Source organism: Lissotriton vulgaris, chromosome 8 (assembly GCF_964263255.1).
Source record: "Lissotriton vulgaris chromosome 8, aLisVul1.2, whole genome shotgun sequence".
NCBI classification, from domain to species: domain Eukaryota; kingdom Metazoa; phylum Chordata; class Amphibia; order Caudata; family Salamandridae; genus Lissotriton; species Lissotriton vulgaris.
This window is the reverse complement of record NC_141696.1, coordinates 1487397788-1487424432: the sequence shown is the minus strand read 5'-3', so window position 1 is coordinate 1487424432 and position 26645 is coordinate 1487397788. Positions and strand designations below refer to the sequence as shown.

General features: G+C 47.3%; 1 protein-coding gene across 3 annotated transcripts in view; it reads left to right on the top strand.

The window, feature by feature from the left end:
* Positions 1 to 26645, top strand: part of CD247 (CD247 molecule) — a 234202-nt gene that overhangs the window by 132745 nt on the left and 74812 nt on the right. For all 3 annotated transcript variants that reach the window (XR_015299389.1, XM_086935549.1, XM_086935551.1), the window contains exon 2: positions 23292 to 23395. Coding sequence is in view for 2 of the 3 variants with exons in the window: in XM_086935549.1 (XP_086791675.1) it covers positions 23292 to 23395 (104 nt within the window). In the remaining variant the exon portion in view is untranslated. The remainder of the gene's footprint in view (positions 1 to 23291; positions 23396 to 26645) is intronic.

Here is a 26645-nt window from a genome sequence, read left to right as displayed (position 1 = left end):
CTCCATAGATGAATTAAAGAAGAGGTGGTACGACCTCAGAGGGCGTGCCACGGAGAGGATTGCAGAGAGGCTGGGGGAGCGTGCTGCAACAGGAGGAGGAGAGCCCACTGTACCAACCTACACCCCACTGGAGGACCTTGTGGAGGATACCCTGAATCCCCAGGCATGCGTGGGGGTAACCCGGCTGGACTCCTCCCGACTCACCCAAGAATCCGAAGGTAAGTGCCATGCGACTGCGACCCTGTCCCCTAACAATGGCCATGACCCCAGAGCTACCCATTAGAAACCCCAGTCATGCAGCCCATGCACATCAGGAAAGCCCTATTGCATTGTGGGACATATAGTCTGACCACAATTTCCATTTAGCCCCATACAGACAGACCTGTCCAGTGAGAGTCAATGCCACAGCCAGTCAGGGAATGCTAGCCTGCATGCATGTAGCAACCTTACAGGTGCAAGATACATGTCATTAATCAACGTACACTTTACATCACAGGTGGCGCTGAAGAACCTAGCACTGATAGTGAGGCCCTGCAAATAGACGACAATCCTGAGAACACCGAGGGAGACGTCCATCCTTCCCCTCAACCAGGACCATCAGGGCAAGGAGCAGCACCAGCAGTAGTACCACCACCTGCCCCTGTGGACAGGGCCACCTCAGCAACAACAGGCGCGCCACAACCGCACTGTGTGACACCCATGCCAGTGGCACTGGCAACAACAGCTGCAGCACGGAAACAAACACGGCGCACAGCCACTGTGAGAACACAGTCCAGCGGACTGGTAAGGGAGCCGCGCAACACAACACCACGCGCAGGCAGGGGGGTGAATGTGCGGGTACCTGACCTGTCAATTGAGCGCCGTATGCTCTGCATACACCAGAAGCAGGCACCTCATCTTGCAGCCATTCACCTGCAGCTGTACAAGACTGCAAGGAATGTGGGACAGCTCACTGACAGAATGGAGAGGATGACCGCTGCAGTGGAGGAAAACACCCAGGCCATGTTGACCCAGCGGGACGTCAATCGGCACCGCCAACGCCAGCTGCTGACCCGCCTCTCTGCGTACACACGCTCGAACCACATTATAGGGAATGCCACCTCCCAACTCTCACGACGCTCGTTGGCCATGCAAATTCAAATGCTGCAATGCTGCCAGGATGTCGCTAGGGCACTGGAGCAAGTACCACTGCAGTGCAGGGTCTGCAGGCGACTGGCCATGCCCAGGCAGGTGGGGGGGATGACGCAAGTAAGGGCAATTCAAGCCACAGCAGCCAATCGTTGCCACTGGTGACAGTACCCTACCGCAGCACCAGGCCCACTACTGCCTCACGGGCAAATGCTGAGGAAGAGGTGGAAAGGCTACTGGGAGCGTCCGCCCGGAGGCGCCATTGACAATTTATTTCGTACCATGCAGGACCATGCTGATGAGAAAAAACTATGCACTCCTCACATACATGGGGACGTATGACTCAATACAGCTCTCATGTAACTGTAAGAAAAAATGCCACATTATTGTGAAAAAAACAATAATATATATTCAGTACCAGTTAATCTGACTCATGTCATTATTCCTATTGTCATGCATGAGTGAAGTGTTGGCTGAGGGGAGTGGGTGCACTAGAAACAGTTAATTGTGATTTGGTTGCGGTGCCTGTGTCCTTCAGCAGGATTCTCCCCGCGTGCATGACGCACATGTGCAGGTTGGCGGTTGTCCCCTTCCGACTCACTGCCAGAGATCTCTACAGGTATCCTGCGCTTGGAAGGAATGTTGTGGAGAATTGCACACACGGCCACGATGCGGCAGCAGACCTCAGGTTCGTATTTGAGGGCCCCACCAGTCTTATGCAGTATGCGGAATCGGCTCTTCAAAAGGCCAAATGTCCTCTCAATGCAATTTCTTGTGCGTATGTGTGCAGCATTGTAACGCCGTTGCTGTGGTGTTGCAGGGTTGAGGTATGGGGTGAGGAGGTACTCACGGAGACCATAGGCGCTGTCACCTGAATGAAAAGGAGCAGAGGCTGAGTGCCTGTTATGCGCAGATACATGGCCACAATGTACTATTTGGTGGCATGTGTACTTACCTAGTAGGTGTCCTTCGCCAAAGTCTCCCCTGGCCAGTCGTGTGTGCATGCGCTGTGCCGGAATATGAAGGAGTCATGTTTGCTCCCCGGGTATTGTGCCACTATGTCTGTGATGATTGTCTTAGCGTTGCACACCATCTGGATATTCAGGGAGTGGTAGGACTTGCGGTTCCGGTACATGTATTCTGTTTGTGCAGGTGGGCAGATGTGGATGTGGGTACAGTCAATGCATCCTATTACATGTGGGAATTGCGCAATGTTGTAAAAATGAAGCTTGGTTTGATTCAAGTCCTGTTGGGTGGTCGGGAATGTGATGTAGTGGTGTAGCCGGGTCAGCATTGCCTCCAGGAAACTCCTTAGGCAGTGGGACATGGTGCTCTGGGAGATCCCCCCTGCAACGACAACTACCCCCTGGAAGCTTCCGGAGGCCAGGAGGTGCAGGCTGCACAAGACCTGGACATGGGTGGGCACGGCATTGGTCCTCCTTGTTGGGTGCTGCATCAGGGGGTTTAGGTCCCGGATCAGCTTAGTGATCATTGCCTCATTCAGGCGGTACTTGGAGTAGATTTGCTCCGCAGTTTGGCCCAGAAGGGTGATCCGCTGGCGGAATATTCGCTCCTGGATCCTGCGTCTGTTCCTTGCTGCAGCCTGCAGCCTTCGCCGCCTGACCACCATGTAGAGTCCTGGCATTGTGAGAGTCCTCATGCTCCTGCTGTGTTCTCCTTAAGTGTGTTTGGTCAGGCCTGCACATGTGGCTAGTTTATTTAAAAAAAAACATTTTCTTCATGGTTACCACCTGGTTTGGGTTCTCCTTAAATTGCGCGTCGCAAATAGCGATTTTCTGATTTTTCACAATTTGCGAGTTTTCATGAATTGCGTTAGCGATTATTTAGCGAGTTCGCAAAATATTTAGCAGAATCCATGAATTCTTGCTAAATCCGATTCGCTATAAGGGTTCCGCCTAGATTCTGCTAATTATTTTGCGATTTCGCATAAAGTTTTTTGCGAATTAGCAATTGTGGACTTTTTCTAATCATGAATTGCTTTTCTTTTGATTGCGATCGCAATAGCTAATTCACAGCTATTGCGATCGCAATTATGGTTGATGAATCTGGCTGTAAGCAAGCTATTGCCCAGAGTCACAGAGTGGGACCCATGATTAGACTAGGCACCAAGGCGAGAATGATCAGGTCCGGGGAGATTGAGTCCAAGAGCCGCCGAGGCGGGAATTGAACCCTGGTTCCGGGCCAGACCTCTGTATCAGGGTCTGCCGCTCTAACCATTGAGCCACGCATCTCCACATTGAGCCACGCTTCTCCACAAAAGAAGTCAGACAAGTCTATCTTTGAATAATGCCAAGGAATTCATTACATTTATTTTTATTTCTTAGGATTGGCTTCGTGGCACAATTGTCTGTTAGACGTTTTGTTAGCAATTCTTTAAAAAATAGGTTAAATCGGATTTGGTTTCACCAACAGGAGCATTACTCTGTCCCCTCAAGCTATTGGCTGTGTGGTGCATCATTTGACCTTACAGAAAGTGCTTCTATTGAAGACATGAGGAACTATTTTCATCTGTAAAGTGCACTCAACCATCACACTGTTTGTTGCATCACTTCTTTATCTCCTATATGCCTTCTTTAAGGAAAGCAATCCTTTTTGTTAGTTTTTTCCCGGCATTAGCAAACTCAACAGGGCAGACTGTAAGGCGATAAACAGCATGTGTGCATGCAATGCATATGAAAGCAATTGTAAAGGCGCATGCATACAACCTTTGGCACATAAAAGCCAAACCTTTTGGCTTTGCCAAAGTGTCTTTTTTAAGGATAATGCAGGCTTTCCTCAAGCACTGCCTGTGAACAGCTGTGGCACTGGAAAATGCAGTGTCAGGTTCCCAAGCACACAGAGCAAGGGGCCTGGATATCAGTAGCGCAACAGGTGCAGTGGTGAAGCTGTCATGGGATATGATTGGCCCACTTCCTTCTCTCTAATTGTGCCGGTCTTCTGATACCCAACGTAGTCCATTTTCCTATTTTACCCCACTTTTTCAAAATAGAACCCCTTAAGTCCACTTGAGGGAGCAGGGGCGTAGCATCAGGGGGGGCTGTTTGCGGTGTTACACCCCCCTAATAAATATACTTTCTGATAAATAGTTGCGTACAAGTGCTTTCAGTCGGGTATGATGAGGTGTCTCTCAGATCCCACCAGAGATTTTTACATTTACACTTGCAAAAATGCACACGCACACCCTCCCTGTTTTGAAATTCTTAAACAATTGTGGATTTGTTCTGCAAAACCTTGTGTTTTTTCTTACATACTAACCCAACCAATCAGTATCCCTCTGCCTTTCCATTTCCCCTTTAGGCCCCTTCATGCACCTTATTATTAAATGCTAGCATGATTGTTGGAAAATCTGAAGCTCGCCCCCAATCTCAAGGACCAAGCTGCACCCTTGTGGGGAATGTAGCCTTGCTCGCAACACAGCTTTGAGGGGTGTCAGTGCTTCAAGGCAGGGTGAGTGCCAGAACTGTGAGGTGACCTCTCAAGAACAAATTGGGCAACAGTACTATTTTTTATTGATTTCTTTTGCAAATTAAGCAGCAGGAGTAGCAAAATGTCAGGGGCCTCCTTTATGAAAAGTGACGCATCGCTGCGTGAAAACAGCGATGCGTCACTTTTCACTGCGCACTCCTTGCGACACCAATGATGCGTCATATTTACTGTATGACACATCATGTCGCAAGGACTTACAGATACGTCAGTATTTCTGACGTATTTGTAAGCGCAAAAGTGACGCATTGCTGGAGTGTGTCACAAAAGTGACGCAACTCCAGCAATGCGTCCTTTCACATGGGGAAAGCCCCATGTGAAAGGGCTTGCGTCAGTCTTACGCCTGCTGTGAGGCAGGCGCAAGATTTTGACGCAACAGCATCCTAAAAGTGACGCAGTTAAATCTCAGATTTCACTGCGTCACTATTACGAGGCTTTTTGCGGGGGAACGCCCCCTCTGCATACATTATACCTGACGCAGGTATAATGTGGCGCAGGGGTTTAAAAAGTGACGCATCTACCTAGATGCATCACTTTTTAAATATGGCGCAACAAGGCGCATATTTTACGCCGCTGGTGCGTCACAAAAAGCGACGCACCGGCGGCGCAAAACTGACGCAAGGGCTCATAAATAAGGGCCCAGGAGTCTAAGTAAGTTTTGCCTGCAGGTCCTGAAACCAACCCCAAACGACCACCAACCACCTCTGCATGGTCCACTGACAATCCTGCATGCAACGCAGGCACCCTAGCACCAGACTGCCCACTACTGGTACAGTACTTGTGCCTGTCCAGAGGGTGATGATCAAGACAAATGTACTGGACACACTTGGCCTTGGCGCATCAAGCTACTGTTGCATGATGCAATTCCTTAGACATGCGTATTGCACACATCACTCGCATCTTTCCTCTCCAACTGGAGTCATTTCCTTCTCCGCCTTGCATGTTCTGGTGATTTCCTGCTCTATGGCATGCAGAGACTCCGCCAAATCCGCCCACTCGCAAGTTACTCGGTTCTCTGCCTCCATATGTTGATCATGCAGGAGTCGTCACCTCCTCACGGTTGCACACAGCATATGGTCTCTTTGAAACATTTGTGTTGAGCCACAACCCACAGTCCTCCCTTGGTCGCTCTGTCTGCCCTCACTTCCTGTGCCTGTGTTCATGTTGTGTGCTGTCCCATCAGCCATCAGTACAACCAGTCCTGTAAACACTGTGGGGTGGATTTATGAACTTGTCACGCAGTGCAGCTCAGCACAGCAAGTCACCTTGCTGCATTGCACTGTGTGACAGGGCAAGGGCGGGGTAGCGCTGTATTTAAGTCAATGCAGCGCATTTCATCCTTTCCCCTCTGCTGGCACTCTTTTAGCAGCCTAGCCCCAACGCAGGTACCCATGCACAAAGATGTATGTCGTTACTACGCATGCTTTTACAACGCATGCCTTTACCACGCAGGTTTTACAACGCAAGTCGTTACAACGACTTGCGTTGGGGGGCGCTGGATAGTGAATACTTTAATTTAATATTCCAACTCCAGTCCCCATGGATAGAAGGAAAGGTTTTGGATAGTAAATTAAACTATTCCCTATCCTACAGCGCCCCCCAGTGCAAGTCGTTGTAACGACTTGCGTTGTAAAAGTTGCCTGGTAAAGGTACTGCGTGGTAAAAGTTGCATTGTAAACGCTGTTTCCCATGCACAAGGGGGCCTGTGTTGCATGCAGGGTTGTTTTTGTGTAGGAAGGGGCACCTTCCTGCACAAAAACAAGCTTAGACGCATATTCCTCTTTCTGTATGTGCTGCGGCACACATAGAAAAAGAAAGTAACTGGGAGAAATGAAGATATTTCTCCTTGTTATCTGTTTGGCGCATTCCTAGGTTTACCAGTTCTGGTAAATCTGGGAATGCGTCAAAAACCATGGGACTAGCACGGGAACACCCACGCAACGCCCATGGAGTGCCGTCCTGGGGCAGAGTAAGGCAACGCCGTGATCTGAGCTGCGTTGCTTTACTCCAGATCTATGGAGTCACTCAGGGTTGCACGGTGGCCATGGGTGGCGTTGTAAATCTCACGTATGGTTTGCCTGGCTGAAGTAACACATTGCTGTGGTGCAAACATGATGCAAACCCGGCCATGAACAGGCCTCGGTAGCTCTACGGAGGAGTCACTCAGAGATGTCTCTGTCCTGCACATGGGGCGTTGCGCTGTGGTGCAGCCTCATCCACACCGCCTGCTTTGGCTGTTCTACCCACCTGCAGGACACCTGGCTCATCCACACCTGCAGCTAATACCTTCCCAAACCCCCAAATTCAGAGTCCAGTTCTGTGACCGGCATGTGTCCGTGTCACCTCATGGTGTTGCCTCTTCTGATGCTGGGTGTGCGGGGGGCACATGTGGTCCATGCAGGAATCTAGACCATGGCCTCTCGGATGAAGTGCATGGCCTCCTTGTTTGGGAAGATGGAGAATTGTCTGAAATTCAAGGACTGAATCTCAGAGGAACAGAGTGCACATGGACCAAGCTATGCAGAAGAATATGGCAACGCTCAGGAGGAAGATCTCATTCCTGCCTGAGACCCTACACCCACCTCCTTGAGACCCTCACAAGTGATTTGCCACACTTTATAAATCCCTGATTGATTGATTGAGGCACGATGCCAGGGGAACAAACCTGTAAATGCTTCTTATGGTCAGTAGATAACCCAACAATGCTGCAGCACAGCCCTCACGCCGAACCAGGAAGAGGTCAAGATGGAGCATGCGAGCGGAATAAAGATGGCACCATTGCAGTCCGTCGTATCTCGCGACCCCCTCGCAGTCTTGCAAAAGCACCTTCCTCTCCAGAAGCCCATCGCACCCCGGATGTGTCAGACGCAGGGCGGTGGCCGACTCAAGGATACGCCTCAAGCACATGAGAAGAGCGGATCCATGTCAGGCTCATATCTATCTGACGTCAGAGTTACATCACGCAGTCTATGAGAATACTACAACATACCTTCCCTCCAATCTCCACGGAGACATCAGATTGTCCTGTGACATCCCAAAAATCCCATCACCAGGAGTTCCACCAGCAGAGGCATCACCACAAGGTGCCCTGCTCTGCACACCACTATGAGCCATACCACAGGTGATGCCAGGCAGAGACCCTTTGATGCTACAATAATAACACACGGAAGCAATGCTGCCAGGTGTGGTGCAGAGTCCTGAAGTTGTTAGTACAGCGACCTCCCTCTTCCTTCACCCCCCCAACCACCCATCAGCTCCTTTGGCCCTTTGCCTTCACCTAAGGCATTTTAACCATCACTTAGTTGCATGTAGTGCACGCGACTCACTCATTGATCTGTTTCATTCAGTCCAATTTCCACGACTTGCTCCTTTGTGAAGATGGAATCCACACATTGGGCCCATTCTTTTAAATTCTCTTTTATTGATTTTTTTTGTGCAGGAAGGTTTTATACACAAAAGGCACTAGTGCCACATGATCTCAGAATTCGGACAGTGAGGCATGAGGCTGTATGATCTTGTTGGATTCGCACATGTTAATTTTACACTTCCTTATATATTCATTCGAGATATAGTACATATCGCGTTGGCAGAACGTGATTGTGAGCATATGCGGATTGTGTGATCTGGGTAAGTGTTTATATATGCGTGCCAGAGTGTGTATGTATATTTGCATTTATCTATGACTGTCTGTGTGTGGGTATGAATGTATGTGTGCTTGCATGTATTTACTCTGTGGAATTTCAATAAAACCTTACACCAAATTGTTAAATAATAAAAAATATAAAAAAACAGAAGAACAAGACAGAGATAAATAAATCCAATCATTTATTTGCGCATATAGAAAATAACAATAGCTTTAATCATGAAACAATGCATAAAATAGAAAATATTAAATCGAGTCTCAACATCCACCTGAAAAGGAAGAGGGGGAACAAGCAAGGCAAACTTGTGTGTATAAGGCTTTTTTTTCCTTTTTTTTTTTAAATCCTCATCTGCCCGACACACGTCCCTTAGATGCGGAAGAAACCAACCAACCATCTCACTGCTTTTTTTTTTTGGAGCAAGGCCCTGAGAATTGAGCCGCTTCACAACTCAGCAGAGAATTTTGTGAGGTGATAGGAACAACCATACATCTTGTGACGATGTCTCAAGGCAACTTCGTGCCAAAATATTCAGTATATAGATGTCGAATTCTGGGCAGACCACAATACTGAACTGTTGAGTGGGTGGGCTTAATCATTGGATCTTGGGAAAAAAAAAAAACCCCAGGAGAACTCACTTCCATTCTGTCAAAAGCTTCCAAAAAGTGAGATTTTGGGCTCTGCATGATCTTCTCAAATCTACCTTTGAGGTTTCATATAATGAGTTTAGCCATGCTGAGTGAGTGGGAGGGGTTTTGTCCACCCAGTGCATGCAAATCTGCCGTCTTGCCAGCAAAATGGCATAAAACAGAAAGGATCGTGCTGCCCCAGTTATGTTCTGGTCTAAACCGAGAATGACAAATGATAAAGATATTGAGATGTCAATTTTGGTAATTGAGTCCAAAGTAGCTTTGATCTCTGTCCAGTAGGTAGCTAAATGGGGGCAATCCCAGAACATATGAGTGTCAGATGCTGAAGGCAGTTGGCATTTGTTACAGCATTTCCCCTCTTGAAATTTGGATAGAGCAAAGGAGTGAGATATGCCCGGTGTAAAGTAAATAGATGGTTTCGTCTGAGCCAAACGGGTTTTACCAATTTATACAAAAGGGTGAAGGATTCTGACCAACTATCCTCATCCATAACCTCAATTTCCCTACCCCATAGCTGTTTTGGGAGGAGAAAATCCCCATCGACCTCCTCAAGTATAGACCAGTACCAACAAGCCACCTCTTTACCTCCAATTTGTTTTTCAACTAGCTGTTGTTCTAGAGGGTTAATACTTCCAGAATTAGGGACTTTCCTGAATAATTCTCTGACCCAACTACTAATTTGTATGTATTTAAATCTTGACAGAGTCGGGCCCACTTTATCCCTAAGGACTTCCCACGGTGTCAAGATACCTCCGCAGAGTAGGTCGCCCCATCTAGAAAGCCCAGCTGTTCTTAGGGGGGTTGCCAAAGAGTCCTGCAAGCATGGTGGAAGCCCGGGAGAGTCCCAGATTGGTGCATGAATAGAGTAATACGCCAATCCCACTTTACGCTTAATTTGTACCCATGTCTTCAGTTGCGTTAATAGAGTCTTCAACCTCACTTTCTTGAAAAACTTTTGTTCTCCAAACTTGAAAAGAAACCCATCCAATGGAAGGTTTGCCCCGACCAACATAGCTTTAAATAGCTTCCCATTTGGGGTAAGGTCTGGTGACCTCAAAAGCATTCTTGAATGGGAAAGCTGAAACGCCCAGGAATAATACTGTAGATCTGGAAGGGCCAGTCCACCTTTCTCTCTCCTCCTCCTCAATTTTTTCCAAGCCAACCTCGTGGCCTTGTATCCCCATATGAAAGAGTTTATTTCTTGTTGGCACCTAAGAAGTTGTTTAGGGTCAAATGCAATGGGGATTGTGTTGAAGATAAAAGTCAATTTCGGAAGAATGGACATCTTTACGATGTTGACCCTCCCATAAATTGATAGTCTAAGCCCTGCCCAGGATCTTAAAAGGGCCCTACACTCTTTGGCCACCAAGTCTAGGTTCGTTTTTACTAAAGCATCAATATCTTGTGTAATTTTGACTCCAAGATAACGTATTGAATGGATTGAGGGCGTCATCCCCACACCCGGATTGGCAATATTCCATGTCATCAACTCGGTCTTATCGGCGTTAATATCATAGCCTGAGATACCTCCAAATTCTTTAGCTTTATCGACCACTATGGGGAAAGCATTTGCTGGATCACTAGTGTATATTACAATGTCATCGGCGTATAGCCCGACTTTCCTTTCCCACCCACCAAATTTAAATGGAGAAATTCTTGGGTCATCCCTAAAAGATTGTGCAAGTGGCTCGATGTAAATATTAAATAGTAAGGGAGACAAGGGACACCCCTGTCTTGTCCCCCTAGTAATCAAAAATGGGTGAGTACATACACCATTCACCATGATGCTTGCACTGGGGTTTTGGTAAAGGAGTCCAATTGATCTTCAAAAGTTTGGACCGAAGGCAAATTTTTTCATGGTTTCAGCTAAGTACGCCCAATTTACTCGATCAAACGCTTTAGTAGCGTCAAGGGTCATAATGGCCAAAGGAAGGGAGAAAGTAGAGGCAATATCCACTGCCCCAATCAAATCATATGTAAGGTCTGAGAGTTGTCTACCCTTTATGAAACCCTTTTGATCAGAGTGTATAATCGAGCCAACTTCACGTCCAAGTCTGTTTGCCAGTACTGCCGCAAAAACCTTGTAGTCGCTATTTAGAAGTGAAATTGGCCTATATGAGCCACATTTAGCTGGGTCTTTCCCGGGTTTCGGAATCAGGACAATGATCGCCTCGCCCCAGGATTTGGGTGGGGCCACACCATTTATTAAGATATCATTAAAAAGTCTTGTCAGCACCGAGACTATTTCGGGTGCTACGACCCGTAGTAATTCGCCAGGAACGCCATCCGGGCCAGTTGCTTTGCCCTTCTTCACTTTTTTGATACACTCCCTCACTTCTTCCTCTGAAATAGGCCTATCAAGACGATCTCTTTGCTCAGGGCTAAGAGTGGGAAGAGAAATCTTCTCCAACCATCTAAGATTTGAGATGGGGTCCTCCAAGATTTCATCCTTATATATTTTCTGGAAAAACTCCAAAAATGCTTCCCCAATATCTTTAACGGATGATCTTTCAATTGCCTCGCCCTCTACCGAAATATATTTTATATGCTTTTTTGCCTGGTCTGATTTAATTTTCCAGGCAAGGACCTTACCTGCGGACTCACCATATTCAAAATTGGAGAGTTTACTTACTTCCCATTTTAGGGCGACCCTTTCCTGAAGAATATTTTCTAACTTCTCTTTTAGTTCTTTACGCTGTTCTTTTTCCATATTGGTCCCAGTTCCAGAGCCAATACGTTGATCCAATAATGCGATGTCCCTTTCGATATTATTGATCTTGGCTCTGTAAATTTTCCCTCTATAAGAGGCCCTATTAGTTATATAGCCTCTCAAATAAGCTTTGTAGGCCTCCCATACCATATTTAACTGGGTGGAGTTAATGTTTGTGTCCATGAAAAGTTTTGTTTCATGGATTAGGAGGTCTGTTTCCTCTGCCTCTAAGAGAATAGTGCGGTCAAAAGACCACAGAGCCTGAGAGGATTGTTGGACCACTTGCAAACAAAAAATTATAGCGGAATGGTCCGATAAGTGTAAGGGCAAGTACGTTAAGTCCTTTAGGTGGTCTCTTAAAGAATAACTAAAAAGGGCGTAGTCAATTCTTGATTTGTGGTTATATTTATGGTTATGGTATGAAACGCCAAGTACCCTACCTGCTCTCTCCCTCCATGGATCCGCCAATCCGAGTGTCGACATAACATCCCCCAATACCTGCCTAGATTTTTTAAAGGTTAGTGCCCTTGAATTGGGGGATTTATCTAATTTTGGATTAAGTACCAAGTTAAAATCTCCCATCCAAATTATCGGACCTTGTGTTGATAATAACTGATTCTGAATTTTGATCAGAAATGAGGGGTCATCCTGATTGGGACCATAATAACCAACCAAGTTGTATAGGCTATTATCTAGATTGACTCTAGCGTATAGCCATCTCCCATTAAAATCCTCCTCATATGCAAGAATCTGGGCTTTTATTTGCCTTTTAAAGATAATTAATATACCTCGAATATTTGCATTGTGGTTAGTGCAAATAAAACAGTCTACCCATCTGATTTTACTTAACATTTCCTTCACTTCGTGTTGGAGCAGGTGTGTTTCCTGGATGACTATGACCTGCGCCGGAGAATCCTTCAGGTATTGCAGTATTCTATATCTCCTACTCTTAACACGCAAGCCATTGACATTCCAGGACAAGAATGTTAGTCCCATCAGCCAGTGTCCAACCCCTCCCCCCTAATCCAGCTCAATGAGGAGTAGCATCTCCCAGTTTGAATCGATTGAAATATAGATAAAAGTATACTTGATGAACTTTGTGTATTTGAAACGGTGCCTGTGCAGTGAGGATATTTTGTGATTTTACCCCATCCCCCCTCCCACCCCACCCTGGAAACCCCCCCCTTAATTACTCTGGCTATTGTTGCCAGATTTGCCTCTCCATGGAGTTCCATATGCCCTGGTCAGTTACATGATTAAGATGTAACCCGGCATGCCTTAATTCTTTCTAGGGGAAAACAATCATGTTTATATAAAGTAATTTTGCTAATTAAAAATAAATTTAGGTGTTTGTCACACACCTTTCTACATAATGGGATGATTAAACTAATACATAATCCCAATTTATATATTATATGTATGTTTCAATGTCGAACATACATATATACATAAAGACATATATATTTAAACTTTTTATCTTCCCTATTTTTATTACATTTTTTTGCATATTAGTTTTTTTTTTCCTTTATTTTATTATTTTATTCCTTTCCTTCCTCCCCTTTCATCTTTTTTTTTCCCTTTTTTCCCTCTTTATAATTTGTATATACACCCTCTGTGAAAAAACCTTTCCCCTACATTTCCTCCTAATATCCCCCATTCCCTCCACCTCTTTTCTTTACATTATATTTTATCTCAATGGCACAAAGGCACAGTGTACCATGTCCGTTTTTAACCTAAACATTACCCTGTTGATGATCATTAATAGACGTCAGAAGTTCGTCTGCCTCCAATGGGGAATGGATGTTGTGCATTTTGTTATTATACATGACCCTGAGAAAGGCAGGGAACCTCATTTGGACAGTGGCTCCCAGAGCCCTGAACTTCTCCATTTTCTGGCCTAACTCCCATTGTCTATCCAGAGTAGATTTAGATAAATCAGATCTGATAACATAAGAGAAGTCTAGAGCTTTTAGGGCAGTGGCCTTAAGGACTAAATTTAAAATCTTCTCTTTTACAGAGTAAGTCAGAAAATTAACTAGAATTTTCCTAGGTTTAGACCTTCCCTGTTTTAAACGGAAAGGATCTCTGTGAGCTCGCTGGATGTCTCTTTCTAGCTCTTCCACGGATTCCTCCAGATTTAAGGACTCTTTAAGCAGGGACGCTACAATTTTTTTCATTTCAGTACCCTCTTTTCCCTCTGGAACTTTCAGAATTCTAATGTTATTTCTCCTTGAGAAGTTCTCCAAAGATTCCACTCTCTCTTTTGTTGCGTTCCCTTCACGCCTTAAGTAGTAGATCTTTTCGTTAGCAGAGTCTAATTTAGCTTTTAATTCATTTACTGTACTCTCAAGGTTATCTGTCCTCTCCGAGAGAAGATCAACTCTCTTATCCAGGGCATCAAATGACGCTTTTATCTCCTGCTGGTTACGTTTTGATTCAGCGAACCCAGATTTAATTTCCTGAAGTAGATCCTCCAGTGAGATCTTCTCCTTCGACTCGGAGGTCCCACCAGCCTTGTCATGAGTGGTCAGATGCCCAGTTTCTTCCGAAGTATTGGGACCACCTGAGTCTACTTCCACTGGGACGGAACCTTGGATCTCATTTGTATCGCCCATCTTATTATTATTGTCCTCCAATGGTCCGCTTGGAATTTCTAGAACTTGAGGCAAAACCCTAAAATAGGATCTAAGTGAGGGGGTAAGCCTCGCTGCACTACCTTTAGTAGTTTTGGGTCTTAATTTGGAGCCAGATTTTGAGTCTTTTGGACCTTTTTGCCCAGACCCCCGGGGGGGGCGTAACCGTAGTTGCTGTGTTGACGGGTTTTACGACGTGACCGCCGGAAAACACAAATATAGAAGGACCCCAGATAGTATCTTTAGAGCCGGGATCCGATTCTTCTACAACACCTTTTGGTCCCTCACTATTTCCCTCCTTGTCGCTACCAGGACTGAGACCCAATTTGGTAAAAGTATCAACAAGACTGTAAGCTTTAACAATTCCTATGTCTGAAGACTGTTCCCCTTCAACAATCTTACCACCTTTAAAGGCCACACATCCCTTCCCAAACACCTTACTTGTTGGTAGTGCACAGGCGAGTGATTTTTCTGCTTCCTCCTCCTCTGGTTCTGTCCTGGTCCTTGTCTTTGTCTTTGTTTTTGCTTTAAGGCGACGAGTCTTCTGAGTTTTGCCCACGTTGAGGGTGTCTGATTGGGTTCCTTTGCTTGTATTAGGGCACTTTAATGGTGTGTAAAGGCTGCTAAGGTCACCTCTAGCAGCCGCTCTGCGGCTCCTTCGCAGCTCCACGGCTGCCTCTGCCCACCGGGAAAGTGTAGCTAAGGGCGGGATCCTGGCACCACACATCCATACACCAGCAAGCTAGACGTTTTTTATTTTGGGTTTAAAGTAATGCCAGGGCCAGAACTGTTGCTTTCCTATTCTATTTCAGTTCCGTTTATATATATATATTTTTTATATATATTTTTGTATGTTCTTACATTTCCTTCCGTAAAAAACCCCGTAGGAACAGAAAGCCAACACTTGGGGGAAGAAGCCACTTATGCACCTAAGCCCGCCTCGTTCGAAGCGTGCCTGCCTGACTTCTGTTACAGAAGTGCCTCGGAGTGTCGAGCGTCTACCGCTGGCAGCAGACGAGTGAGCAAACGTGTGGGCAACGGTGCTTCTATGAGCCTGCAGGTAAGCCTCAGAAGCCCGATTACGATCTGATGTGGGAGGGTAGAGCAGGGCGCCTCTCACGGCGCTCCGCTACTCCGCTGCTCTGCTACGCTCCGCTCTGCTCTGAGCGGATCCCGGCCCCTGTAGGCTCCTGGCTCCGGGCTCCGGAGGTGCTTCCGGTGCTTCGGGAAATCAGTCGGACACCAAACGCCAATACGCAGCAGCAAGCAGCAAGGATGGCACGCTAAGCACTGGAAGAACCGCGTTAGCTTCAGGTAACAAAGGATTTACTGCATGCTCTCTCACGGGGGAATCGTGTTAATTGATTACATGCCGTTTAGCCGCAAAGTCAAAGGGCTGGCTGGAGCTCCACGGAAGAGACGCGACCTGCCCTAGCCGGCGGCCGCCATGTTTTCCTGTGTATAAGGCTTATAATGATCTTAGTAAAGAGGATTCTATTTTAATCAAACCTTGAGATAAAGGTGGTGATGTGGTCATTATTTCTATGATTATGCACGTGGATGAGGTGTACAGGTAAGAATGATACAAATGACGTAATGTTCATCCAGCCAGGTCTTTAATGAAGAAAAGGAATAACACGATTGAGAAATCTGGTATAATAGCATGTATGGCAGGGGATGTGTTGACACAGCTTTGGGTCATTCATTTCAGTTCTTACTTACTATGGATGAGGCACCAGGTAGGCCAAGGCCCTACCTGAGAACATGTCAAAGGGCCCAATTCACAGAATGAACTGAAGACTCAATCCTGAACTTACTACTATTTTGGTATTCACAGAATGCACTTACTACTTTTGGCATTCACAGAATGAATTTACTACTTTTGGTATTCACAGAAGTTAGGATTTTGTCTTAAGACAAACTTAAGACAAACTTAAGACAGACTTAAGGCAAAATCCTAACTTAAGTCTGTCTTAAGTCTGTCTTAAGTTTGTCTTAAGACAAACTTAAGACAAAATCCTAACTTCTGTGAATACCAAAAGTAGTAAGTTCATCTGTGAATGCCAAAAGTAGTAAGTGCATTCTGTAAATACCAAAATAGTAGTAAGTTTAGAATTGAGTCTTAAGTTCATTCTGTGAATCGGGCCCAAAGTACCTGAATAAGGTCTTGATACCACAGGAGACAGCATCATCATCCTACAATAAAGGCCCTGGAGATATCCTACTGGCACATGAGGGCCGCTGGTTACTGATAACAGTGAAAGAATGGTCCTTACATACATGGATGAAACATGAAGATTGGCTACAAACCTTGGACTTTTTATGCCATTCACTGTCTATTTTCTTTTAGTAGATAGGGTTTTGAATCAAAACCCATGGTTGATTTGAATGGGAACACCCATGCACTTCCCCGGAACGCCCCCTTGGCACTAAGTAATGGAAAGCAGCGTTAGGTGCTGATTTGCGCTATTCGCAAGTGAGTTATCAAAGTAAACCGGAAGAAAATATTTTGCATCGATTTGGGTCACTTTTGTGATGCAAAAATGGTGCGAAATCTTAGTAAATATACCCCTAATTTCTTGAACTAATCTCTGACAAGTCTGGGATGGTGACCTGAGATAACTAGAGGTACAAAACATCTTACCTGTACAAATGGTGTATCTGGAAAACAAGTATCACTTTTGAATAGTGTCCCATCCCTCCAGCGCCATTTGAAAGGTCATGGACGTTGATTCTCCTAAATGTCAGGATTAGAGGGAATAGCATCACGCACTTTCCACATTTTGTCTGTAATGATGTCACAGGCGGTGACATCATGTGACCTTTGAACATGACTCTTGCCATGGATTGATATCACACAACCTTAGCCCTGATGGCATCACTGTCATGGACACTGCTGCAGTTCCCTCATAACTAAATGGTTTGTATAACCTTGCAACTCATACCAATGGGTATTTAGGGAGAACATTTCTCATTTGTGTTTCTATTGCATAAAAAAACAATGTGTTTGTCTGAAGTTCATATAGTGCGACAAAACACGGCAATGGAAACCTAAATTATTTATACCACAAAGTATCATGATTTGAATGATTCCCCCGGCGTGAACTCCAATGAGAAATGTATTGCTAAATGATTGCACGAGGCAAAAAAAAGAGATCTGAAAAAACAATAGAATTAATGCCCACATGTACTAAGTTATGTAGAACATATATTGAATATGAACTATGTAATGGACTTAAATGATTTCTCAATGATAATACATTTTGATTTATAACCATTTGTAAGAAACAGTTCTAGGCACGAAGGTGTTGTATATACATCATTTTCATGTGTTCACAATAATAAAAAAAGAGAATAACTTGTTTAAAATGTGTCTCTTTTTTAGTTAATGTTTTTATTTAATCAGAAAAGTGTACATTGCTTTGCTGAAAGTATTTTTTTTTTCAAAACTTAAAGAAGGGTGCTCTGGTCTCAGCAGAATATGCAAAATGTAAAGAGTGCTCAGGAGACTGCTTGCCTTCTGTTTTTAGGTCTCGCCTGTCGATGCGCATGCGCATCGAGCAAGGCGAGAGTATTGGCACTTATCCGCTCTTTATCCACACTGCAAGGAATCGTGGCGATTCCTTGCAGTGCACGATAAATTTAAGCTCAATGCGCATGCGCATTGAGCTTAAATGCGCGTGCACATGCACCCAGCCGCCTACTCTCTCTCTCAGCCTTCCCACAACTCCGCCCCCTCACTACTTGATTGCACGGCCGCTAGGCCGTGCCTCCCCTACTCTCCTCCCCCCTCCTCCTCTCCTCCCATGCCTGCCTGCCTCAACTCTCCGCCTCCCGATCTTTTCCTAGCTCCTGATCTTCTCCTGCCGGGGTTCCGATTTCCCTTGCACCCCCGATCGTCCCCTGATTTCCTCTTGTCTCTGCCCTCGCCGGATCCTCGGTTTCCTACTTCCTGGCTCCCTTTTCCCGGCTTCCTGGTTGCGCCTCACCGAACCCGGGGCATCTCCCGGGCGTTGCACCCTCCGGTCGGCGGAGCCTGAAAGTGAAACCACGCGGGCTCTTCCTCCTGACGCTGCTTTCGGTTCTGAAGGAACACGTGTGCAGACTACAGATGAAAGCCATCTGCCCCGCGCCCCCTCCCCCTAGCACCCCCAGCCCGAGGCAGCTTCCCCTGCACAGACCTGCTCTCGGAGGTTCACGACGAAACCATAATGTTATTTGTTCCTTTACACATTTAAAAACTTTGTATCGTTATTACAGATGGTCTCCCTGACCCACTGGGACTCGGTTGAGGTTTAAGAAACCAATAACACAGGTACGTGAAAAAACCAAAAATTTACTTAACGCTACCCATTCGACAATCAGACGGAGCAACTTGGGCATTAGAACGGCAAAAGTATAAAAAAGGCGATGAATGCATGCCATAAGTTGGGCCATAAGCCGATACAACACAGTTAATAAACCAAGCCGGATTGAGAGATGAACGTTAAGAAGGGCATTAATTCTAAATACCGGCGGTTTGTTTAATTGAAATAAAACGAACGATTAAATTAGATAAATATAGACAAAGTAGAGGTTGCATAACCTTTGTAGTTATAGTATGAGCACCTGAATGAATAAACTAACACAGAGCCATACGTCTGCCATAAAAGAGCGATCACCTGAATGGGCAAACAAATACAAAGTCTTGATATAAAAAATTAATGAGTTTAAATGGAATACCGAAGAAAAGGGTCAGCGAGACATAGACCGCGTGCAACTGGCGGGCGCTGTAAACTCCTTTCATCCACCTCCCACTCTCCGTGGCTAAACATTGCCTCACCAGGCTCCCCGCCGACCTCTACGTCGAAAAATAGCCGAGGGTTGTCTGGACATGAAGGCTTGCTGACCGGTGCTGGGAAGGACATGCTGCTGCGGTTCCTGCAGGCAGTCGATCACTCTATTGTGCGGCAAATACTATCCCTCTCTGCACCGGCTCCGCAAGAAACACACTTCCGCCTGCAGCCACCGGATATCCGCCTCCATGGTCCAATCACAGCACCGAGTAAGACGAACCGAACACCAGGAACACTAGAACAAAATGTCATGGGTGCAATTTTGAAGACATGCGTCTCGTAACTGGAGCCCCGTTTCTGTCTTATCTGTCTATACAGCGCTAAGAGGGGTGTTATGATAATAAAATGGCTTCCAGCTCCGGCCCCCAGGTTGAGTTTGCTTTCTTTCCTCTGTTGACATTTCACCCCCGGCCTTCTCCAGATTCCGTTACAAGTGGACAAAGCACTACAGCAAGTGGTTGTGTGTATGGAACACCCTCTGTGGAGGCCACAGCGTTGTGTCGTTCTCATGCGGCCAGGGGGCATTTGCTAGCTTTTCCGAGAGGAACCCCTCACCCTCACCCTCAACCCCTCAAACTCACCCTCACTCACCCTCACTCACCCTCACTCACCCTGACCATCACTCACCCTCAACCCCTCACTCACCCTCACTCTCACTCATCCTCACTCACCCTCAACCCCTCACCCACCCTCAACCCCTCACCCTCACTCACCCTCACTCACCCTCAACCCCTCACCCTCAACCCCTCACCCTCAACCCCTCACCCTCACTCACCCTCAACCCCTCACCCTCACTCACTCACCCTCAACCCCTCACCCACCCTCACCCTCAACCCCTCAAACTCACCCTCACTCACCCTCACTCACCCTCAACCCCTCACCCACACTCACCCTGACCATCACTCACCCTCAACCCCTCACTCACCCTCAACCCCTCACTCACCCTCACCCTGACCATCACTCACCCTCAACCCCTCACTCTCACTCATCCTCACTCACCCTCAACCCCTCACCCTCACTCACCCTCACTCACCCTCACTCACCCTCAACCCCTCACCCTCACTCACCCTCACTCACCCTCAACCCCTCACCCTCAACCCCTCACTCACCCTCACTCACCCTCACCCTCACTCACCCTCACCCTTACTCACCCTCAACCCCTCACCCTCACTCACCCTCAACCCCTCACCCTCAACCCCTCACTCACCCTCACTCTCACTCATCCTCACTCACCCTCAACCCCTCACCCTCACTCACCCTCACTCACCCTCACTCTCAACCCCTCACCCTCACTCACTCACCCTCAACCCCTCACTCACCCTCAACCCCTCACTCACCCTCACTCTCACTCATCCTCACTCAACCACCCTCAACCTCACTCACCCTCAACCCCTCACCCTCACTCACCCTCAACCCCTCACCCTCACTCACTCACCCTCAACCCCTCACCCTCACCCACCCTCACCCTCAACCCCTCAAACTCACCCTCACTCACCCTCAACCCCTCACCCACACTCACCCTGACCATCACTCACCCTCAACCCCTCACTCACCCTCAACCCCTCACTCACCCTCACCCTGACCATCACTCACCCTCAACCCCTCACTCTCACACATCCTCACTCACCCTCAACCCCTCACCCTCACTCACCCTCAACCCCTCACCCTCACTCACTCACCCTCAACCCCTCACTCACCCTCAACCCCTCACTCACCCTCACTCTCACTCATCCTCACTCAACCACCCTCAACCCCTCACCCTCACTCACTCACCCTCAAACCCTCACCCTCACTCACCCACCCTCAACCCCTCACCCTCACTCACCCTCAACCCCTCACCCTCACTCACTCACCCTCACTCACCCTCAACCCCTCCCCCTCGACCCCTCCCCCTCAACCCCTCACCCTAACCCTCACTCACCCTCCCTCACCCTCAACCCCTCACTCACCCTCAACCCCTCACCCTCAACCCCTCACTCACCCTCAACCCCTCACCCTCACCCTCACTCACCCTCAATCCCTCACCCTCACTCACTCACCCTCAACCCCTCACCCTCAACCCCTCACTCACCCTCACTCACCCTCACTCAGCCTCAACTACTCACCCTCACTCACCCAAAACCCCTCACCCTCACTCACCCTCACCCTCACTCACTCACACTCACCCTCACTCACCCTCAACACCTCACTCACCCTCACTCACCCTCACTCACCCTCAACCCCTCACCCTCACTCACCCTCACTCACCCTCACTCACCCTCACTCACCCTCACTCACCCTCACTCACCCTCACTCACCCTCGCTCACCCTCACTCACCCTCACTCACCCTCACTCACCCTCACTCACCCCCACTCACCCCCACTCACCCTCACTCCATCACCCTCACTCACCCTCACTCCATCACCCTCACTCCATCACCCTCACTCCATCACCCTCACTCCATCACCCTCACTCCATCACCCTCACTCCATCACCCTCACTCACCCTCACTCACCCTCACTCACCCTCACTCACCCTCACTCACCCTCACTCACCCTCACTCACCCTCACTCACCCTCACTCACCCTCACTCACTCACCCTCACCCTCCCTCACTCACCCTCACCCTCCCTCACACAGTGCAATAGTTCTCAGACCATTTCAGTTTGAGCTTTTAGAAATGTTTATGGCTTTTTTTATTTGTAATACTTTACCATTGGCTACAGGAAACAAAAATGCTAAACATTTACAAAAAAACCCATAAACAATTCTAAAAGCACTAACTCTAATGGTGCGAGACCTATTGCATTTCCAATGCTTGTTACAGTGGTGGCTGGTGAGCCCTGAAACTGGGTGGTAATACTTACTCTTTCAGGTGAATTCACTTGGCTCTTCATGCAGACATTTTTGAGAAAATGGGTCTAATAGTGCATTTGAAAGCACAATTTTCACATAAATTTGTGAACAAAGTCCTAGATTCTGAAAGGGCACCCATATTTAAGGGCAAAGATAATGAAATCTGGTATTTTAAGGGACAGGCTCTATTTTTTACCAAAATGTTTTATGAGAGAGCCCATATGTCACCATTACCTCCTTTGAGTCAGATCCAGCATTTCATAAAAGGTGCCGCCCCCCCCCCACCCCCCATGCCGCGGGTGCTCCCTCATGCTCAAAATTACAATCACATACAATGCACCAGTATCAGATTTGTGCCCCTGAGGCCGTCCATATGCCATGGGCGATCCTAATTCCAGAACGTACTTCTAGTGTGTCAGGGTCAGCATGTTGTCATGGTTGCCCCCTCATGTATGCTACGTTGATGCCCCTTATGCCAATAATGATGCCCCATGTGCCAGTGTGACACATTTCCTGTGTGCCCCATGCCAAGAATGTCCCCCAGTAGAAGGGTGCCAGCATGTTCCATGGCTGCACAATGCTCACTCACTCAGTCTCACTGACCACTTGTGTCACTCACTCACTCACTTTCACTAATAGACATGCTTACACATACACACACTCACACAGACACTTTTACCCACACTCAAGCACACAAAATACATTTGAAACCATGTTTGCTTACCTTAGCTGCCCAGCTCTGGTGCTCCATTTTTTATTACACTCGTAGTGAATAGTAGAGTATTATTCACTATGAGTGTAATATTAAAATGTGTGTAAAGGAAAGACAGTGGAGCCCTGATGCTCTAAATAGCCAGCTGGCCATGTGCATTTGTCCTTGATTTTGCAGCTCTGAAGCCAGGGGTCACAAGGGTTAAGCCTGGGGGCAGTTGTGACCCCCGGAGACCCATTATTGATGTCCATGGATTAGGTTTGCACAATGCATACATGCAATGCAAATGCAAATACATACATCATTTAACCCCTTCCATGCGGCCGCAATTCTGCGCCTGTGTGGCAGAATCGCGAGTGGGCGGGTTTATGACGGCCCCCAGCCGTCATCAACACACGAGCACCGTAGTGCATGACGGCTGGGGGCCGTCATCAGCATGCAAGGGGTCAATACTGTAGATTTTCATCACCACCCACACAACTTTGGGCTTCCTCCAGTAATTACAGGATTCTAATGTGAGCCTGGCAAGGGGCGAGGTCCTAGTGGTGCAGGATGAAGGCCATAATGAGTGATGCTGTCACTACTTGCACCCACCACCAGGGGCGCACTGTAACAATTCACCCTTCTGATGTTTATTCCACAGATGCGCAGGTCCTTGGTCTGACAGACCCGAAGCTTTGCTACATGCTGGATGGCATCCTCTTCCTGTACGCCATCATCATCACCGCACTCTTCATCAGAGAAAAGGTAAGTCCGAACGCTGTGCTATTTGCACCTAATGAAGCCTGAGGTCAGATGCAAAGCCTCAGAACACTGAAAGTCCTAAGTCTAATTACTGATGCACTTTGCCCCACAAAAATAGAAAAAGAATGGGCCATATATATAATGAAAGTGACTCAGCGCATGCCGCAAGCCTTTTTTTTGGCACAGTCACTTCAAAGCACAGGGTTGTGACATATTTACAATGCTGTGTCGCATTCCTGTGCTCTCCACTGCGCTGGCACACAATCAGCTGCCATGCGCCTGTGCAGGCGCCCAGGCACCATGGTGCAAGGATGCATGCGTCGTGGGGACACTGTTTTTGTGCAGGAAGGGACATCATCCTGCACAAAAACAATCAATTGAGATGATTTCCTCTTTCCATGCGTGCTGTAGAATGCAGCACACATTGAAAGAGGAAAAGAATGAGCAGAAATGATATCCTTGTTGCGCCTTGCTATGCCACCCTTGGGGTGGCGAAGGATTCTGACACACTTCCAGGCTTACAATATCTTGTAAATCTGGAAATGCATCAGAATACATGGGTGTTGCATGGGAAGACCCACAGCAACACCTATGTCACGCCTCTTACTCTCAAAGTGTTGCGTGAGAAGGGGCAATATTTACAAGCACACTTACAGCCACGCAGGGGGGCTTTACGTGTCCTTGTAAATATCGGGCAGCAGGTTGCGCTGCCGGTGCGTCATCCTCCGTGATATACCAGCGTCACAAAGGGCTTGTGAATAAGCCCCAAAGTGCATTGATATTTTGCAGCTGTGTCTTTGAACCCAAACCGACAGACGCAATGGCAAAGTTAACGCCTTCCCACTGAGGCCGGGCCCAGGCACTCGGGGGCAGATTCATGGAAAGGTCATGCAGTGCAGTGCAGCGTCACCTTGCTGCACTGCACGGCGTGACAGGGAATGGGCAGCAATGTGCCATATTTATGGCAAAAGGGCACATTCCTGCCTTTTCCTCTGAGCTGGTGCCGCTATGGCTGCCTAGCGCCAACGCAGGCACTCTTGCGCCATTGTGCACAGCTGCCTGTGTTGCAGGCAGGATTTCTTTTGTGCAGGAGGAGTCACCTTTCTGTACAAAGACAATCTTGAGAGGCTAATTCTTCTTTCTATGTGTGCAGCAGAATGCAGCGCACATTGATGGAGGGCGCTGTCACAAAGTTTCTTTGTTAGTGAGGAGACAGGGCTCCTTATTTGTTTAGATGAGGCTTTATTGTAGTCATGGAATATCAGAGACCCCATCCACATCCAATGTCCAGTCCAACTGGCACCAACTCCTAGAATCGACCTCCCGTGACAGCCGCCCACATTGTAAGTTCCCAGCATCATCACCTGGATACCAACAAACAGCAGCACAGGTTAGATACAGAATACCACAGACGCCCCGCTGAGAAGGCGTATTTTGTTTGGCGTACTTCCAAGTTTACCAGTTCTGGTAAGTCTGGGAATGTGTTAAAAACCATGGTACGTGCGTTCCAACACCCATGCAATGTACATGGAACGCCTCCCTAGCGCAGAGTGAGGCAATGCAGGGATTTGACCAGAGACTAGAAAACTGAAGAGGGAGAGCCGGCTAGAAAGGTGCGGGAGTCTAACTTGAGACTAAAAAACTGAGGAGGGAGAGCCAGCCAGCAGGGTGACTAGGGGCTAACCAGAGACTAGAAAACTGAGGAGGGAGAGCCAGCCAGCAGGGTTACTAAGGGGCTAGCTAAAGACTAGAAAACTGAGGAGGGAGAGCCAGCCAGCAGGGTGCTGGAGGCTAACCAGAGACTAGAAAACTGAGGAGAGAGAGCCAACCAGCATGGTGACTAGGGGCTAACCAGGGACTAGAAAACTGAGGAGGGAGAGCCAGCCAGCATGGTGCTGGAGGCTAACCAGAGACTAGAAAACTGAGGAAAGAGAGACAACCAGCATGGTGCTGGAGGCTAACCAGAGACTAGAAAACTGAGGAAAGAGAGACAACCAGCATGGTGCTGGAGGCTAACCAGAGACTAGAAAACTGAGGAGGGAGAGCCAGCCAGCAGGGTGCTGGAGGCTAACCAGAGACTAGAAAACTGAGGAGGGAGAGCCAGCCAGCAGGGTGCTGGAGGCTAACCAGAGACTAGAAAAATGAGGAGGGAGAGCCAGCCAGCAGGGTTACTAAGGGGCTAGCTAAAGACTAGAAAACTGAGGAGGGAGAGCCAGCCAGCAGGGTGCTGGAGGCTAACCAGAGACTAGAAAACTGAGGAGAGAGAGCCAACCAGCATGGTGACTAGGGGCTAACCAGAGACTAGAAAACTGAGGAGAGAGAGACAACCAGCATGGTGCTGGAGGCTAACCAGAGACTAGAAAACTGAGGAAAGAGAGACAACCAGCATGGTGACTAGGGGCTAGCTAAAGACTAGAAAACTGAGGCGGGAGAGACAGCCAGCGGGGTGACTAGGGGCTAGCTAGAGTCAATGGGACTGATTCACAGAATGAACTTAAGACTCAATCCTAAACTTACTACTATTTTGGTATTCACAGAATGCACTTACTATTTTTGGGATTCACATAAGTTAGGATTTTGTCTTGAGTTTGTCTTAAGACAAACTTAAGACAAACTTATGACAGACTTAAGACAGACTTAAGACAAAATCCTAACTTAAGTCTGTCTTAAATCTGTCTTAAGTTTGCTTAACACAAACTTAAGACAAATCCTAACTTCTGTGAATTCCAAAAGTAGTAAGTTCATTCTGTGAATACCAAAATAGTAGTACGTTTAATATTGAGTCTTAAGTTCATTCTGTGAATCGGGCCCCATAAAATTGAGGAGGGAGAGCCAGCTAGGAGGGTGACTAGGGGCTAGCTAGAGGCTAGAAAATTGAGGATGGGTGGAGCAGAGGAACAAGCACCACGAATCAGGATGGCAGAGAAACGGCTTTGGGGGAGACACAGGAGTATCAATTAGGAGTAACAACAGTGCAGCAATTACTACCCCGATAGTACAACTTTCAACCCCATGGATACTTTACGTCACTCATAAATTAACCAATGACACTTCTGATCTTTTCAATGAAGGCTGTTTTCTGGTTTTTTGCCACTTTTATGGGCTGCTGCAATCTCAAGCACGCAAGATTGTGGGGCATATTTATCGACAAATCACCCAGTACAGCGCAGCAAGTCACCTCACTGTGCTGCTCTGCGTGATAGGGAACAGGCAGGAATCGGCCGCATTTAACATGATATGGCTCGTTCCTGTC